Genomic DNA, 18,272 nt, shown 5'->3' with positions numbered 1-18,272 from the left:
TCTGCAAATGTAAAGTTACCATTTTTTATTTTAAAATGCTAAGAATTTGCAGGGGAATTTTACTTTTCAAAGCTAAGTTAAGATATATTCAACATGTGCTCTGCAACAGGTAGTGTGTTGGACAGCCTATAATAATAAAAGGCTAATATGCAAATAGACCAAATGGTGGAACAACTGAACAACTGGTTGCTATGATGTGCTCTTACCACCAGGGGGTGTGTGTGGAACATGGCAGGTGTTGACCATGGCAGGATGGTGGAGCAGGTGAGGGGGTAGGGGTGCCAGACCAAGGCAGGGTGCCAGTTGCTGTCATCAGGGTGAGCCTCTAGTGGTTACTGAAAATTCTTTGCTTGTGCAGGCTATGGATCCGCCCAGTGCTCTCACCTGCTGCCAGCACTGCCCCAATCGCTTGGCACTGTCCCTCAGGGCTTCTCCACTTCCCCCTGATCCTAAGGCATGGTCGGGGCTGGCAGCCACCTCTCACACCTGCTGCCTGCTTGCACCTGCTGCCAGTGCCAAAGCTGCTGCTCGCAACCATTGTCAGCTCTGGCCCCGCTCGCACTTGCTGCTGGTGCCCAGCACCAGTCCCCATCTCTTGGCATCATCAGCAGGTGTGAGTGGTGGCTGCTGGCCCTGGTCACCCCTGAGGGCTTCTCCACCTCTCCCAGCTTCTGAGGGGTGATCAGGGCAGCAGCTGCCATGCGCACCCTCTGACAGTGCCAGCCCCACTCGCACCCAGTGCTGGCGCCGGCCCCAATCACTCTGCACCTTCAGTGGGTGCAAGTGGGCTGACACCATCAACACGTGGGAGTGGTAGTGGTGGGATCAGGGCTGCGGTGGGAAGGACCAGGCAGGGTGAGGGGATGGCCCGAGACCCACCCCTGTGCTTACCATAGCCTTGCGGCCCACAGTTCCTTTCAAGGTGCGTGAATGTGTGTACTGGGCCCCTAGTTGGACTATAAGGTCAGAGGAGGCAGAAGTACCACTGTTTTGGACTAGTGGCCTAGAATGTGCCTATTTGTTGACTGACTGAATGAAGGAGTAGATGACTAAAGATAGAGCCCTAGGGACCCTGCTGATAGTCTAAGGAGCTAGGGCTTCTGAGAAGTTTCCAATAAGCATAGTTTCTGATGACCTTGTCATGGCTGACTCCTGGCTTTTAGAAATTTGACTTGTTTGATGGTAGACACTAATTTCTGAAATGGTCAGTGACACAATTTCTTTCATTCTGATTTTGGCTATTTAGGGAGTTCAGAAATAAAGTTTAGTATTCATTTTTTTCTCTTATATAAATCTACACTAAAAATATATGCATAGAGTTATATGTATCTCTAAAAAACATAATAAAAAACCACATGGATTTTAATTTTCTTGGGAGTTTCTGCTTTAAAATGATTCCTATTTTTAAAGCACAAAATTCTAATATCAGATTTATAGTTTTTAAAAAATATTATCTAAAACGTTTCAGTATTCTTAGCTGTAATGGAAATTATTGCTTACACCCTGCCCCTGCCTCTTTGTTCAAAGGGTTCAGTGCAGCTTGTAACTAAAGCACATGCAATAAAATAGAAATGGAAAATGAGACTTGAGAGCTAGAGGATGACAACAATATTATGGGCCACAACAGATGAACATAGTTACTGATTTTGGCACTGACTTTCAGATCAGATAAAATTCAGGAACGATGACCAGTTAGAGTTATAACTAATGGAAAGGACAAAGCATAGTAGTTCTTTATAGGAAAGTAACTATTTCCTAGCACGCAATTCTAAAATAAATACATGTGGCAATTTCTGTAGTAGGTGCAGTGATACAATGAAAAATATTACCATCATCGTGGCATAAAAAAGAAGACGGGCCGAAACCGGTTTGGCTCAGTAGATAGAGCATCGGCCTGTGGACTGAAAGGTCCCAGGTTCAATTCTGGTCAAGGGCATGTACCTTGGTTGCGGGCACATCCCCAGTGGGAGGTGTGCAAGAGTCAGCTGATTGATGACTCTCTCTCATCGATGTTTCTAACTCTCTGTCCCTCTCTCTTCCTCTCTCTAAAAAAATCAATAAAATATATTAAAAAAAAAGAAAAGAAGAAGAAGACAGAGGAGATGGAATTTTTAAGGGCACTTGGAACTAAGTTGACAATAAGATCCTGTTAGGGATGTTCTGATAAGATCTTATGAAAATTGTTACTATTTCTTGGTATTTTTCAAGCATTCTTTTAAAAAATTGATAAAAATAATAACTATAGAAAAATTAAAAATAGACTATCCTAAGATTGTCTTTACATTTTTGTAATTTATTTCCAACTTGAAAATTGTATCCCAAAAGTCTCTGTTTATCATCAAAGCAATTCTCAAATTTTTAAAAAATTTTATTTTCACATCCTCACCCAAGGACATATATTGATATCAGAGTGAGAGGAAGGGGGAGGAAGAGAGAGAGAAAGAAACATTTTCACAACCAAGGTATGTGCCCTAACTGGGACTTGAACCCACAACCTTTCAGTGTGGGGAACCATGCCCAACCAATGGAGCCACACTGGCCAGGGCAGAAGTTCTCAATTTTGACTTCACATTAAAATCAGTATTTAAAAAAAACACTGTTGCTTAGGCATCACCCCTATAGATTTTGATTCAGTTCATCTTCGGGACTGGCCCTCTATATGTGGCTTATCAAATTTGGTAGGTGATTCTACTATGCAGGCAGAATTAGACCTACTCATAACCTCCGCACACACCTCTGCGTCCCCCGAGCCTCAGCAGCTCATCTTTCCACTTCGCTTTGTGGGTCCCTACCTGTGCCCTCCTCTGGAAAGTCCTCAATTCAATGGACGCAGGACTCTGGGTGAGGCCAGAGAAGGCTCTGGGGAGATTGTGAACAGAATCCACTTGGGTGCAGTCCACATAGAGCTCTATGGAGCCAGCCCCTCGCTGCAAATTGCTCAGTCTCAGTAGGACCCTGTGCCGCTTGCCATCAGCTAGCTGCAGGTTGTTGAAAACCACCAAATGGATCTTCCCGTCATTCTTCAGGTAACGTAGGATGGCTGGAACCAAGCACAGGTCAGTAAATAATGAGATAAGGGGGGCAGGGCGGTTCTGTGCTGAAGGGCTTCCAGGTCCCAAAGCTGGGACACTGGAACCATAAGTATTCACCATGTTGTGTGCCAGAGATTATTCTCCACAGGTGTTGTGCTCATGGAGAGACAGAAAATAAGGTAGAAAATTATAAAACATAATATCAGATAGTGATTAAGTACAATGAGCAAACAGAACCCATGAAAAATCCACTAAGTCCAAGTCAGCTCTTTAGGGTGTGAGTTCATTAATTCACCCAACGTTTACTGAGGACCTCCATGGTTCTGGGGGCTGCCCTTAGTTGCTTTAAACACTTCATTTCTACTCATTACAGTCCTAGGAAGTTAGGGTCTACAGAGGAGGAAGATGAAGCTCAAGCAAGCAAAGGACCATAATTCAAGGACGCAATAAGTGCTAGGATTAGAATTTCAAACTGAGGGTGGTTACTTCATGATTAAAAGAATGCTAGGCATGGACAGTCCAATCTGTTCTTGGATGCTGAGCCTTTGGGAGTGAAGCCCAGTGGGTGAGGTTTGCTATACAGAGCAAAATAATTTGCTTCCAAGGCCTTAGTGAATCCACCACGAACACCTCTAGGTCCATACACAGATACCAGGGCCAAGCTCAAGTTCATCATCGGAAACAATCCTAGGAACAAGGTCAAATACTGAGTGTAAATGTCACTGGATAATTAATGTGGTAAACACATAATTGCAGCTCCAAAGGTTAGAGTCAAAGTCTTCAACTGCCCAGGGTGTAATAGCCTTAAATGAGTATAACTTTTCTGCAGGCAATTTAGTGATGTGTATAAAAACTTAAAGCTGTACAGATCCTATAGGCCAGCAATGCCACTTTTAGGAATTGACACTAGGGAAGTAAATCCCAATCTGTATGGACATGAACATTCACTTCAGAAATATTATAACAAACACTTGATACAGCATGTACATTCAAAAAGAGATGGAGGGCTGGCTACTTAAATAATGGTATAACTATAAAATGGAATGCTATGGAATTATTATATATTAAAAACACAAAAGAGAGTAACAGCATCATGGCAGTGTGCGAGAACCTTTTGGACCCTCCTCTGAAAAGTTACAAGTTGGACAACTATACTTCAACAAAGGATTCCCTGCCCAACACACAAACACGTCTGAGGGATCCACACACTGAAACATCTGATGGTGGGCATATCAGAGCAAGCGGGTGAGGCACCAGCAGTAGAGGCAGGTTGTGAAAGGGCAGAAGTAACTTCAGTCCTAAAAATGAGTAAAATATTGCTATTTATGACAACAAGGATAGCTGTAGAGGGTATCATGATAAGTGAAATAAGTCAGAGGAAAAGGGCAAGGACTATATGATTTCATTCATACGTGGGATATAAAACAGAAAGCAACAAATGAACAAAACAAATTCATAAACCCAGACAACAGTATGGTGGTTACGAGAGGAGAAGGGGGCTAGGGAGGAAGAAGGTGGTAAAGGGGATCAAGTACACAGTGACAGAAGGAGACTATAGACTGAGAGATGAACACACAATGCAACAGACAGATGATGTGTTATGGAATTGGACACTTGAAATCTATGTTATTAACCAATGTTACCCCAATAAATTTAATTACAAACATGAAAAGGCATTCTCAGTATTTTGTTGAGTACAAAAACATTATGAGCCATTGTAGTTCATTCAGAAAAATAGTATGTGTACATATGTAGATGTATGCTAGTATACCTATACTTAGAAAATTATGAGATAATGTCAATGTTAACATGGTCAGTGCCCAGATAATGTGCTTTTTTTCCTCTTGCTCTTCTTCATTGACTATTTTCTACAAGAAGCATGCATTACTTATACAGCAGTAACAACAAATAAATGAATTACATGTGTGTACCCAGAATGGGCTACTGTCAATCTGTAGGACTTGTAGCAAGTATTCAGACCATTCTTCCTTCGGTACCTTTTCTGCAGAGTGTAAATGCCAACCTGGTGCTGCCCCATTGAGTAGCCAGCCAAGAATATTTGTTTATGTGGCAGTATTTGCCAAAGAAAATAATCCCTATTGTGAAACCTTAAGGCTTTTTCCACATTAGAATTTCTAGGTTGATGTTCCCACCTCTTTTAAACTCTGACTAAATTTGTTTTTCCATTTGACCATGACTGGAGAGGGCCAGTTGGCATCAGGATCTGTGTTGTACAGGGATGCTGAGAGGAGTCACATAGAAAACCTCTTCTGCATATGTTGTCACCACTATTTGCTTATGGAGAGGTAAGAACTGATAGGACCTGGCAGGACAGACTAGTCAGACCAAGCATGTCACACTTTGTGACCTGGGGGCTGCATATGGCCCACAACAAATATTTTTGTGGCTCAGTCAATATAACGGTATGTAAGAAATGTTTTAAATAAAATTTTGTAACTTAATTTTTACAATATCCTGTTATACATAACTAGAGGCCCGGTGCATGAAATTCATGCACAGGGTGTGTGTGTGTGGGTCCTTCAGCCTGGCCTGCAACAACGTCAGCAGCAGTAGAGGCAGGTTGTGAAAGGGCAGAAGTAAGTCCAGTCCTAAAAATGAGTAAAATATTGTTATTTGTGACAACAAGGATAGTTGTAGAGGGTATCATGCTAAGTGAAATAAGTCAGAGGAAAAGGGCAAGAACTATATGATTTCATTCACATGTGGGATATAAAACAGAAAGCAACAAATGAACAAAACAAATTCATAGGCACAGACAACAGTATGGTGGTTACGAGAGGCTGCCCACCCACCCTCCGCGGGGCCAGGGTGTGCAGGACACTGGGGCTCATCATCAGGGCAACGCTGCCAGTATCCAGTGCCCTGGCTGCTATGGGTGCCACCACCTTTGTGACAGAGTGATTGTTAATTTCCATATTTCCATTTTATTAGATGGGATTCTGAGTAACGAACAATAACGTTCACTAATGACTGATTATTATAATCATGTTGTATGCATTTTCCTTACATGCCTTATGCACAGGTGCACCATTTCTCTCCACTAATACTAGCAGTGGATATGTTAGCAGCCGATTGCCACGTCATTAATCTTGGACAGACCTGTTTGGTGTACGCAATAAGAAATGTTTCACTTTCGGAGTACAAAAAAATATTTGTTTGCGTTATGCTTATTTGTGCAGTTATTCAGTGTCTGGTAAGTTAATGTTCAAGAAAAAACATTAATTTTTATTAAAATGTTCTGTTTTAACAATTTACTCATTTAATTCAGCCCTTTGTATTCAGCATGTCTCTATTGAAATAAACCTATATTTCTATTGAAAATTGAAGCTTTTGTTTTTTTTGCAGCCCATAAAAACTTAAACCTTGTTTATTTGGCCAGTGTTTAGCCTTTGAGTTTGACATGCTTCAGCTAGACTATAGAACAATACTATGTTTCCTGAAGTAAAGCATTGGTAAGTCTTAAATAAATATGGTATATTAAAAATAAATATGCTAAGAGAAATAAAAAATGAATTAAAATTCTTGAGGTGTTTTAAATATGGGCTAGAACAGGATTTTTACCCCTTCATTGAATATTGTTGAAAATTTATAATACTAACTGCATGTCTGGAACTTAGAGACATATGCAATATCCAAAGAGGGACAAATTAACCCAAACATGCACTAACTTTTAAACTGTTTTTTTTGTTTTGTTTTTTTTTTTAACTCTTTTGAACAGTTTGCAAATACCTAGAGTTTTCAATAGGTCAATAAAAATGCCACTTAGACCACCAGACTTCAATTAGGTCATAGACACGTATATTCAGTGTCTCATTATTTTCATTATGGCCACAACCTCTGTTCCTCATATTAACAGTTTAAGAGGATACACAGAGTGGCTTAAAACAAATACTCTTGCTTTTGCTACCCAAGCTGAGATTTCTGGGAAATTCAAAGACCACATTTTCATGGGTATCTCGCTTGCTTTCATAATAGGCTTTCCATGGCATGTGGGTGTGATTTATGTTCCTAGTTGAATAGCTATGTTTAATTTTATAACTAGTACCTAGTGGAGTACTTTACACATAACAGGTGTACATTAAATGTTGTAAAAATGACCTTTCAATGAATAATTAAATGATTGCATTAAAGCTTTTTACATATAAAATATAAATGATTTATAGAGTGGCAATTCAAGTTTTATTGCAAGTAACAAAACCTTATTATTGTGTTCACACTGCCATATAAGGGTACTTGTGCCTTGCTTTGTGATGCAATGTAACACTAAAGTGACAAATTCCTTTTGCTCCTAGGTCTTGTGACAATAGCAAAAAAAAAAAAAAAAAAAAAGAAAAAAGGAAAAGAAGTATTATGGAAACTTCCATCTTCACAACCTCTGTTAGCAGAAATATTATCAAGTGCTTTGACATTTACCATTCTTCATACCCATTCCAATAATTCTCATTTCTCTTATGGCTCCCATTTATCATTTTTCTTATTTTATTGCAAATTCCTTACTTCAATGCTTCTATACTTATTTTATCTTCAGAGCAGTAAAACTACCCCAGAGGGCAGATAGGCATCTGCTCAGAAAACTCGATATTTTCCCATCAGTCACACTGAATCCAGAAACAGCTTAAGCCCAGGAGCCTGCAGCCTACCGGGTGACCTCCGAGGAGACAACAGACGTGATGCCTTCCTCTCTCCAGGTCTCCCTTTCCCAGTGCTCAGCTCTCCCTGTCCCAGCTCAGCACACACACACACAGAGCAGTGGGGGACCAAACAGAAAACAAAATAAAGACAACCATTTTCTCCTCCAAGAAGAAGAAAAGCCAGTGCCCTGAGGCTGGAAGGAATGGTCTGGGCCCACCACCCCGCTGAACTCACCTCCCCCAGAAGCACCTTTCTCAGGGACACAGTCACCGGGTACAGCGCTGCTTCTTCAGCTGCAGCACATTCTGTCCTGCTGCTTCTCACTCAATAGCTGAAACAAGTTTGGTGATTTTCGCCTGGTTCTCCCGCAGGGCGAGTAAAAAGAACTCAGCACTTCTGATTGTAACTGAAGGCTGTAGATCTTCAAATGGCATTTCTGCCTCTGCTCTGTTCCAGCTCTGGGTTTCTGGGTCAGATTCCTGACTCACCTTCCTACTTAAGGTCTCTTTCTGCAGTTTCTCTGGACTGAAAGCTGGAGCTTCTTATAGGCCTCTTCTGACCAAGTAATGGTCTTCTCAAAGCAACATGCAAGGAAGTAAATAAAATCCTCAATAGCTCCCCAGTGGTTCTTAAATAATGTCTAAGCGCCTTAGCCCAGCACTGACCCCAACCTCCTCACCACTTTATGACTCTCCATGCTGCTGATGCCCAGCCAAGATGAACAACCCGTTCTGTTTTCACCCCTCTCTAGCTTTCTCCAGCTTCCTCATCCTTTTCTTTCTGTGTGGCATGTTCCCTTCTCCATAGCTCTCCTTCCTTCTCCATATCCCTATGTATCTGAAGCCAACATCCAGCTCAAATGCACCCTATTCCTTGAAATCTTCCTTCTCCCGCATGGTGGAAAGGCATCTGCCTCATTCATATTCCCATTACACTTCCTTGGCACTTCCCTAGGTGTACATTTTCAGGACTCAGATTCCAGTTATCGCTCAGTTACTTAATAGATATGTGAGCCGGGCTTGTTCATATTACTCAGTGTCCATTTCTTAAGCCTCTAAATGGAGTTAATATAGGTTGCCCTTCCAATTTCATTTTGTTTTCAGTGGTGGTCAAATAAGAAAATGCAAAACTAATTACAGAAATACAGATTATAAGAAAATATTATAAATAATTATATGCCAACAAATTGGACAATTTGGACAAAATGGATAAATTCTTAGAAAATCCAACCTCCCAAAACGGAATCAAGAAGAAACAGAAAATATGAACAGACCAATTACAAATAATGGAACTGGAGCAGTAATAAAAAACAAACAAACAAAAACCACAACACATCTAACAAACAAAAGCCTTGTACTGGATGATTTCAATGGAGAATTTTACCAAACATTCAAAGAACTAATGCCTCTCCTCAAATGATTTCAAAAAATTCAAGAAGAGGAAAAACTTCTAAGCTCATTTTATGAGACCAGCATTATCCTATTTCCAAAACCAAATAAAGATACCTCAAAGAAATAAAATTATAAGCCAATATATCTGATAAACATAGATACAAAAATCTTCAATTATTAGCAAACCAAATCCAGCAATATATTAAAAAAGTCATACACCATGATCAAGTGGGATTCATTCTTGGGATGCAAGGTTGATACAATATCCACAAATCAACAAATGTGATATACCACATAAACAAAATGAAGGATAAAAATCATATGATCATATGAATAGGTGCAGAAAAAAATCTTTTGAGAAAATCTAGCACCCATTTATGATAAACTCTCAGCAAAGCAGAAATAGAGGAACACATCTCAACATATTAGAGCCCATTTATGCAAACCCACAGCTAACATAAATACTCAAGGGCAAAAACTAAAAGTATTTCCATTAAGATCAATGTGTGGGATGGGTTCCTAGGCCTAGCCTGTGATCAGGGCCATTTCCCGCCTGCTCACCAGTCCCCAGTCCTGCCCCGCCATCACCCACCCCAGACCCCCATTGGCCATCCAATGATTGGAGCCTGTGGGCTGCGTGGAGGGACCAAGAGGTGGTCAATGCACCTCAAAGCCACTGGTCAATTGGTCCTTCTGGTCATTATGCCTTTACGGTCACTGGTCTTTTATTATATAGAACAGTATTAGAAGTCCTAGCCACAGAGATCAAACAAGAAGAAGAAATAAAAGGCATCCAAATCAGAAAGAAAGTAAAACTGTCATTTGCAGATAGATGACATGATACAATATATAGAAAACCCTAAAAATTCCACCAAAAAACTACTGGAACTGATAAGTAAATTCAATAACATAGTGGGATACAAAATAAATATCCACAAATCAGTAGCATTTTTAGACACCAATAATGAACTCTCAGAAAGGGAAACTAGGAAAACAATCCATTTACAACAGCATAAAAAAAAAAAAAATAAACCCTAGCCAGTTTGGCTCAGTGGATAGAGGGTCAGTATGAGGACTGAAGGGTCCTGGGTTTAATTCCACTCAAGGGCACATGCCTGGATTGCAGGCTTGATCCCCAGTAGGGGGTATGCAGGAGGTGACAGAGTATGTTTATGTTTATAAGAAAAAAATTGAAGATAAAAAAAAAGAAAGAAGTGTATACTGTGCTCACGGATAGGAAGAATTAACATTGTTAAATGTCCATACCACCCAAAGCAATTCCTATCAAAATAGCAATGGTGGCCCTGGATGGTGTGACTCAGTTGGTTGGGCATGCTCCCATGCACTGAAAGGTTGCTGGTTTGATTCCCAGGCACAGCACATGCTGGGTTGTGGGTTGTGGGGATGAAGGTTCTATCCTTGGTAGGGAGCCTGCAAGAGGCAGCTGATCAATGTTTCACTCTCACATCGATATTTCCCACTCGTGTGAATGTTTCTCTCTCTCTCTCTCTCTCTCTCTCGCTCTCGCTCTCGCTCTCGCTCTCGCTCTCTCTCTCCCTCTCTCCCTCCCTCCCTCTCTCCCTCCCTCCCCCTCTCTCTAGAAATTAAATAATATTTTAAACATACCAATGTTCTATATACAGTATCATGTCATCTGCAATTAGAACTAGAACAAATAATCAAAAAATTTACAGGAAATCACTAAAGACCCTAAATAGCCACAGCAATTTTGAGAAAGAACAACAAAGTGGGAGGTATCATGCTATCTAATATCAATTTATGCTACAAGGCTATAATCATCAAAACAAAATGGTATTGGCATAATAACAGACATATAAATATTTGGAACAGAATAGAGAGCCGTGAAATGAACACATACCTTTTTGGCCAATTAATATTAGACAAAGGAAGGAAGAACAAACAGTGGGGTACAGACAATCTATTCAGTAAATGGTGTTGGGAAAATTGGACCAATATGTGTAAAAAAAAATGAAACAAGACCACCTTCTTATATCATATACAAGAATAAATTAAATCTTAAACTTGATACCATAAAAATCTTAAAAGAAAATATTCTCTTAGTAATATTTTTTCTGATATATCTTTTAGGCAAGGAAAACAAAAGAAAAATAAACATATGTGACTACATTAAACTAAAACGTTTTTGCACTGTAAAGGAAACCATCAACAAAATGAAAAGACAACCCACTGAATGGGAGAACAAATTTGCCAATGATACATCTGATAAAGGCTTAATACCCAAAATTGATAGGGAACTTACAAAATTCAACATCAACCTCTCCCCCAAACAATCCCATTTAAAAATGGACAAAGGACCTAGAGAAACTTCTCCAAAGAGGACATACAGATGGCTAATAGACATGAAAAGATCATTAATCATCAGAGAAATGTAAATTAAAGCCACAATGAGATATCACCTCACACTTCTCCGTATGGTTGTCATCAATAACTCAACAAATTACAAAGGTTGGCAAAGATGTGGAAAAAGGGAACCCTGGTGCATTGTTGGTGGGAATGCAGATTGGTGCTGCCATTGTGGAAAGCAGTATAGAGGTTCCTCAAAAATTAAAAATGGAACTGCCTTATGTCCCAGCAATTCTACTTCTGGGAATATAGCCAAAAAAACTTGAAATAGTAATTTGAAAGAATATATTCAATCCTATGTCCATTGCAGCATTATTTACAATAGCCAAGATTTGGAAGCAACCCAAATGTCTATCAGTAGATGAGTGGATAAAACGGAAGTGGTACCTTTACATAATGGAATAATACTCTTCTATAAAAAAAGAGGTAAATCATACCCTTTGTGACAGCATGGATGGACCCAGAGAGCTTTATGCTAAGTGAAATAAGTCAGTCAGAGAAGTACAAATACCATATGATATGACTTATGTATGGAATCTAAAGAATAATATAAATGAGTAAACAAAACATAAACATATTGAATACTTATAGATATGGAAACCAGACTGATGGTTGCCAGAGGGAAGGGTGGTTGCAGGGCTGGGTGAAAAAAGTAAAGAGATGGTAGTTACAGAATAGTCATGGGGATGTACAGAACAGCACAGGAAATACAGTCAATAATATTGTAATACTATGTATGGGGCCAGGTGGGTACTGGAAATATCAGGAGAATACTTTGTAAAGTATGTGATTATTTAACTGCTATGCTATATACTTGAAACTAATACAAAACAGTATTGAATGCAACTGTAATTGAAAAAAAATTAAAAATTGAACAAACAAAAAAAAAACCACTGAAGGAGAAAAGGAAAATGTAAAACTATAAACTGCTGTACAAATGTAGGTATATTTGTGTTTATTTCTTATCTTCTCTATTAGAAGTCCATTTCTTACTAATTTTCCCATGTACCATAGCATCTGTGAATACCAAATACAAGTATTCATTTAATAAGAAATAGATAAAATAGAGTTTTCATGTGTCCATGCTGATTGTTTAACTCACAATTCTTTTTAAAATGTGAGGAACAGTTTCTATTGGTTTGTTTACATAAATCCTGTTCTTGTAAACTTGGAAATTTTGTGTACTTAACAATTTGGGGCCTAATCTTAGGGCTGCATTTCCATGTCTGAGTACTAGCCTGACACAGAAACTATGTCGTCTAACCTGACTAAATCCCATCTCAGCGACTGGCAGGAGATGAAAAAGCAAACCCAAGCAATAAAGATGTGAAATATTGCTGTCCTGGGGATGAGTTTTCAAAAGAAAGTGTTTGTTTTTTTTAAAAATGGACCTGCAAGTAAAAAATATTACATGTTGAATATCAAAGCAATGAAGCAAGAGTGCCAGTTATAAAGAACTGGAAATGATAATATTTTGTCTGCCTGGGCAAAGAAGTTCAGAGTGGCCTGGCCTGCAGGCAGCAAACTCAGGATTTCTGCTCTGCCTGGCAAATGGCTTTGCTCTTTCACACTTTTAAATACATGATGAAAGCCATTGGTGTCAACCTTTCCTCCTCTTCTTAAATAATTGTACATTTTTAAAAAGCCTTCTTGCCATTAATGTCTCTGGTGATGGATATTCTTGTTCACCTCTGCTTATTTATCTTTATGCCCTGTACACTAGGTCTTTGTAACTTTAGTGCTTTGGAAATATATATAAAAAGTAAATCATCAAATTGCTTTTCCTGAAAGTACTCTGAGTCCCAAGTGTGATAAATGTAATTCGTGTGTTTTAAATTTTTCTTAAAATGGTTTGAACAAATGCAAAGTGTACAGAATACACACACACACACACACACACACACACAGCAAAATCATCCACAGAAAAGAACGTCACTGTATACAACTATATGGTAGGTGACAAAGCGCTGTGTAAGCACAGAATCCCAAGGTCATGTTATAGGAGAGGGCTAAAAAGCAACTTCTTAAGAGTCCATGGAACCTCGTTAGCCTTAGAAGAGCCACCGAATATTGTCATGGTAAGTCATCCTGCCTAACATCTCCCTTCACAAATCCCCTCAGTACAAATGCAACCTCTACCACCACATTTCCAGTAACCAGGAACTCATTACTGTGCGGAGAGAACCATTTCACTTTTAGATTTCCCTCTAAGATTTCTCTAACACAGAGCCAGTATTTGTTCCCTCTGACTTCTACCAAAGTCCTAATTTTACTCTTCAGAGCTATAGACAGATTTAATCTTATTCTAAAGCCAAATGATATTCTTCAAATATCTTAAGACAATTTTTCTCTCTCTCACATATTGTCTGGCTCTTTTATAACTCTATTTTCTTTCATTTTTTGACTTATAATGTGGTGAAAATGGGGCTTAAAGAGGTGCTGTTTGGGTGACTCTCAAGGTAATCTTTGACTTGCTAGTGTCCCTGTGAAATGTGTTCAGAACTAGCCACAATATCCTAGATGTGGCCTGGACAATTCAGAGTACAGTGGGACTATTAGCTCCCTTATACGGTCACATATGTGAATTCACAAAACTATAAGAAACTTTTTAAAACCACTGCATCACTGTCTCTGTTTGTCCATTCAATCAGCAAACATTTTTGAGCAATACTACATCAGGCGCTGTGCTCAACACTGATTGGTTCTTAATGTTGTTGACCAGAACTCTTGGGATAGATCTCCCACATCCTGCACTTCTGCAATTTACTTTTCACTCCTAGGTGGTAGATTTACATTTTTTCATGTTAAATTTCTTCTGACTGATGGTGGCATATTTTTATAGTATAATAGGGCCCTCTAAATCTTAATCATAGCATTCAATATTTTCAACCATTTTTTTCTAGCTTTGTGCCAATTACCAACATAATAAAATAATATCCATGTCTTTACCTAAATCACTAATAAGTTGAATACTTAAATGCCCAAGATAGAGGCTTGTCTAAACCACTAGATACTTTTCTATAAGGCAACTTACCAACTCCTAACAGTACTATTTATCTAGCTTATTCTTTTTAATATATTAATAATTCACAAAGGTATAATGAATAACATATCTTTTCTGAAGTTAATATATATTATGATCATAGCATCTTTTTGATCTGTTAGCTTAGAAATTTTATATACAAAAAAACAATTGGCATGATTTAATATTTAGTAAATCCATTTGTCATCAAATAGTCCCAGTTTTCTTTTCCAGGTAATCATAAATACATGAATAATAATTTAACCCTCTGGGCATTTATCCTAAAATTCACCAAAATTTTATTTTTTTATTTTTTTTCATATAGCCACTTTAAATTTGAGCTCATTCAAGGGCACCCCATAAGAATATTGTGGAAGTTAAAAGGGAAAATGAGTGTTAACAGTCTTTCGCACAGTCCTGGTATATCATAAGAACATTATTGTAAATATTTGAGGTGCCTCATTTGTTAACCATCATTATTGGATTCCCAATTCTAATTTTAAACTCTCCCATCCCTTCAAAGCTATATATATCTCTCTCTAGCCCATAGCCTTTGGAATCATTGCCCTGAACTATCAGACGTCTCCTACCCTTACGCTTACTTAGGAGCTTGACTCACACTCTCTAGTAATTACTGCAAAATCTTGGGGTTTCCTTCACTTTCACAGCGCCAAGTTGTTCTTCTGTGGAGATCAAATTAAGACTCAAGAAGCAGTTCTTAGTACAGATTACAAAATAGTCATGGTAATTACAAAATAGTCATGGGGATGTAAAGTACAACATAGGGATTATAGTCAATTATATTAACTATGTATGGTGCCAGGTGGGCACTGGAAATATAAGAGGGAACACTTTGTCTAACCACTATGTGGTACACCTGAAATGAATCTACACTAATAAAAGAGAAATATGCAAATTGCCCATACCTCCATGATGCCCACTAGACAATCAGGAGTATGTAAATTAACCCAACAAAGATGGTGGGTTAATTTGCATACACAGGCATGGAGCAGCCAGGCAGGGCAGAATGCCTGCTATGAGGGGGAGGGAGCGGGGAGTGGAGGGAGCTACAGGAGTGGCACTTCAGCCGGGAGCGAGGACTTGCAGGCTTGCGTGCAGCTGGCAGCAAAGCCAGGGGAAGGAAGGCCTATTCTTGCATGAATCTTCATGCAGCGAGCCTCTAGTACAAAATAAGAGTGAATGTAAACTGTAATTGAAAAAGAAGTAAAAACAACAAATGAAGCAGTTCTTCTCACTTGCTTTTTCTTAAAGGGGAAGCTTTCATCAAGAGTTCACCCAATCATCATCTTTAGAAGACAGCCGCTTAAATAGTACAGAGATAACTGTCTCTCCCTCCCTTCTTTCCTCCCTTCTAGAACAGTGGTTCTCAACCTTTCTAATGTCGCGACCCTTTAATACAGTTGTGGTGACCCCCAACCATAAAATTATTTTCGTTGCTACTTCATAACTGTAATTTTGCTACTGTTATGAATTATAATGCAAATATCTCTTTTCTGATGGTCTAAGCAGGTGACCTTGCTATCGGTTCTAAAAAAAAAAAAAAAAAAAACTAAAAAAAAAAAAAAGCCCTGAAAGCACAGCTGGGTGTTTATACCTTATTCAGTTTGGAATGGGAAGCCACAAAGTTCTCAGGGGTCAGGCATAACTTGACCCAAGTTATGGCCTGCAAATAACAACGAGGCCACTGTGGTAAGATGACTTGGAGACTGCCCAGTGACAAACTTATTCTTCACAGCCTTCCTGGGATACACTTTAGCTTACTGTAGGAGCTCTCCAAGGGCCCTGCTCTTTGACACTCTCTGTGTAGTCACCCACTCCCAATCCATTGCCTTTAGCAGAGGGGAAGGCGGGTCCCATTTCCTGCTCATATGCTTTAACTCAATAGAGATACATCTTGATTTCTTCTGTTTCACTGTGTTCCATGCAAATCAAGAGGACAGATCAGCTGAGCCTTGCCAATGGATTAATGACGGGGGCTCACCTTCTAGGAAAAAAGATTCTTCCCCCACCCTCCATAAACTATGTCAGGCCACCTGAGTAACACCACGGGGAGTCACAACCATATGTCATGTCTTTTCCTTGGACCTGTGGGACTCAGGCTTTTTCTTGTTTCAATCAGAATGGGCTGCTGCCCCTTCCTAGAACTTTCAGATTCACCAGTGATGGTTAGTCTCTGTACTTTAGTCCTATTGCTCCAGTGAAACTTTTTTATGGGAAATTGGTCAACTCTCTAAACTCTAATACTAGTATGAATTCTTTGTTTTCTGGGGATTTTTATTTCTGGATTCTTTTCAAACTCTTTTAAAAAATATATTTTCTGCCAAGACCGGTTTGGCTCAATGGATAGAGCGTCGGCTTGGGGACTGAAGGGTCCCAGGTTCGATTCCGGTCAAGGGCATGTGCCTTGGTTGCGGGCATATCCCCAGTAGGGGGTGTGCAAGAGGCAGCTGATCGATGACTCTCTCTCATCGATGTTTCTAGCTCTCTGTCTCTCTCCCTTCCTCTCTGTACAAAATCAATAAAAATATATTTAAAAAAAAATAATAAAAATAAAAAATATATTTTCTAAGAGCTACTGATTGCCTCTAACAGGCTGAAGGGTGCAGAGGTGCTCAGCGTTCCTCTCATCTTCTCCTCTAACATGGTGATCAGCTGGGATTTACAGCTGAATCACATGACTGCTGGTTCTTCAAACGAAACACACTAACAATCCACTTATCTATCAATCTACCTGCCTGTATATCTACCTAGCTTTTCCCCTGCTTACTAAACAGAATCAGTTCAAGGTAAGCTGCTTCCTTATATTTCCAGGCAATGGACTCTCCACAATGGGTTCATCCACACTGGCCAGTTCAGGAGTAGAGGGCGAGATTCAGAAAGGGGGGAAAGCTAGAAGCAGAGTTTTTCACTCTATAGAGGGCCTTTTAGCCACCAGGCTGAGAGCTAAAATAAAAATCTCCCATGCATTTAGACAGACAGTTCAATGAGAAGCTACTGATCTTTAGACGAAGAAGGGTAACTTTTACCATCACAAACTGAGTGGCTGAGTTGTTAGAAGATGAGCAGTTCCTTCAACAGATGTGAGGCAAAATGGGGCTGATTCAAGGCAAGGAGATAGGCAAACTGCCTCCCATCAGGGCTGCTGATGGGGCAAAGGGAAGAGGAATGGTTGAACCATGAACCATGCAGAGCCATGAACCATGCCTCCAGACCCCATTATGGGAAACCTCACCCCCAGAGGCTGTGAGGCACAGAGAAATCAGACTTGTGAGTGGAGTGGGAAAAGGAAAAGAGATGTTAGCAATTAACATAAAAGAAGGGGTTAAAACCTCATTCCTTCTTGCTTTTAACTCTATAGACTTATGAAAGCTAAGAATTAGGCATGTCTTCCAGCTCCTAACACCTGCTGACTTAAGTGTTCCATCACAATGAGAAACCAGGAGTCTGGAGTACTGTAAGCATCTATGTATTTTGTAAAGCAAACCAAAATAAATATAAGATCTAGCCAGAAGGACTAGCCCGTTTTTTATTATTAAAAGCAAAACACATATCTGTCTCATTCCCCAATAAGCAGGAACAGGTGTTGTCCCCAAGGCATAGGAGGAAAGGAAGGAGACGAAAAAGTAGTGACCTTACTCTTTGAGAGTAATTTTTAGTACTTGTAGTAACTCATTTTGACAGTAAAACATTTGACAGTAAAGGGACCAAACAGATGACAGGTCTGTGTAAACTGGCATGAAACAGATGGAAAAGAGCAGTTTATTTAGT

At 39.5% G+C, this 18,272-nt stretch overlaps 1 protein-coding gene across 1 annotated transcript in view; it reads right to left on the bottom strand.

The window, feature by feature from the left end:
* The window catches only part of THBS4 (thrombospondin 4), a 48,140-nt gene that overhangs the window by 22,991 nt on the left and 6,877 nt on the right, over positions 1-18,272 (bottom strand). Inside the window, exon 3 of the mRNA XM_036410377.2 lies at positions 2,793-3,040. Coding sequence (XP_036266270.1) covers positions 2,793-3,040 — 248 coding nt within the window. The remainder of the gene's footprint in view (positions 1-2,792; positions 3,041-18,272) is intronic.

This window comes from Pipistrellus kuhlii, unplaced genomic scaffold, assembly GCF_014108245.1.
Source record: "Pipistrellus kuhlii isolate mPipKuh1 unplaced genomic scaffold, mPipKuh1.p scaffold_m20_p_4, whole genome shotgun sequence".
In the NCBI taxonomy this organism is placed as follows: Eukaryota; Metazoa; Chordata; class Mammalia; order Chiroptera; family Vespertilionidae; genus Pipistrellus; species Pipistrellus kuhlii.
This window is presented reverse-complemented; position numbering and strand designations above follow the sequence as displayed.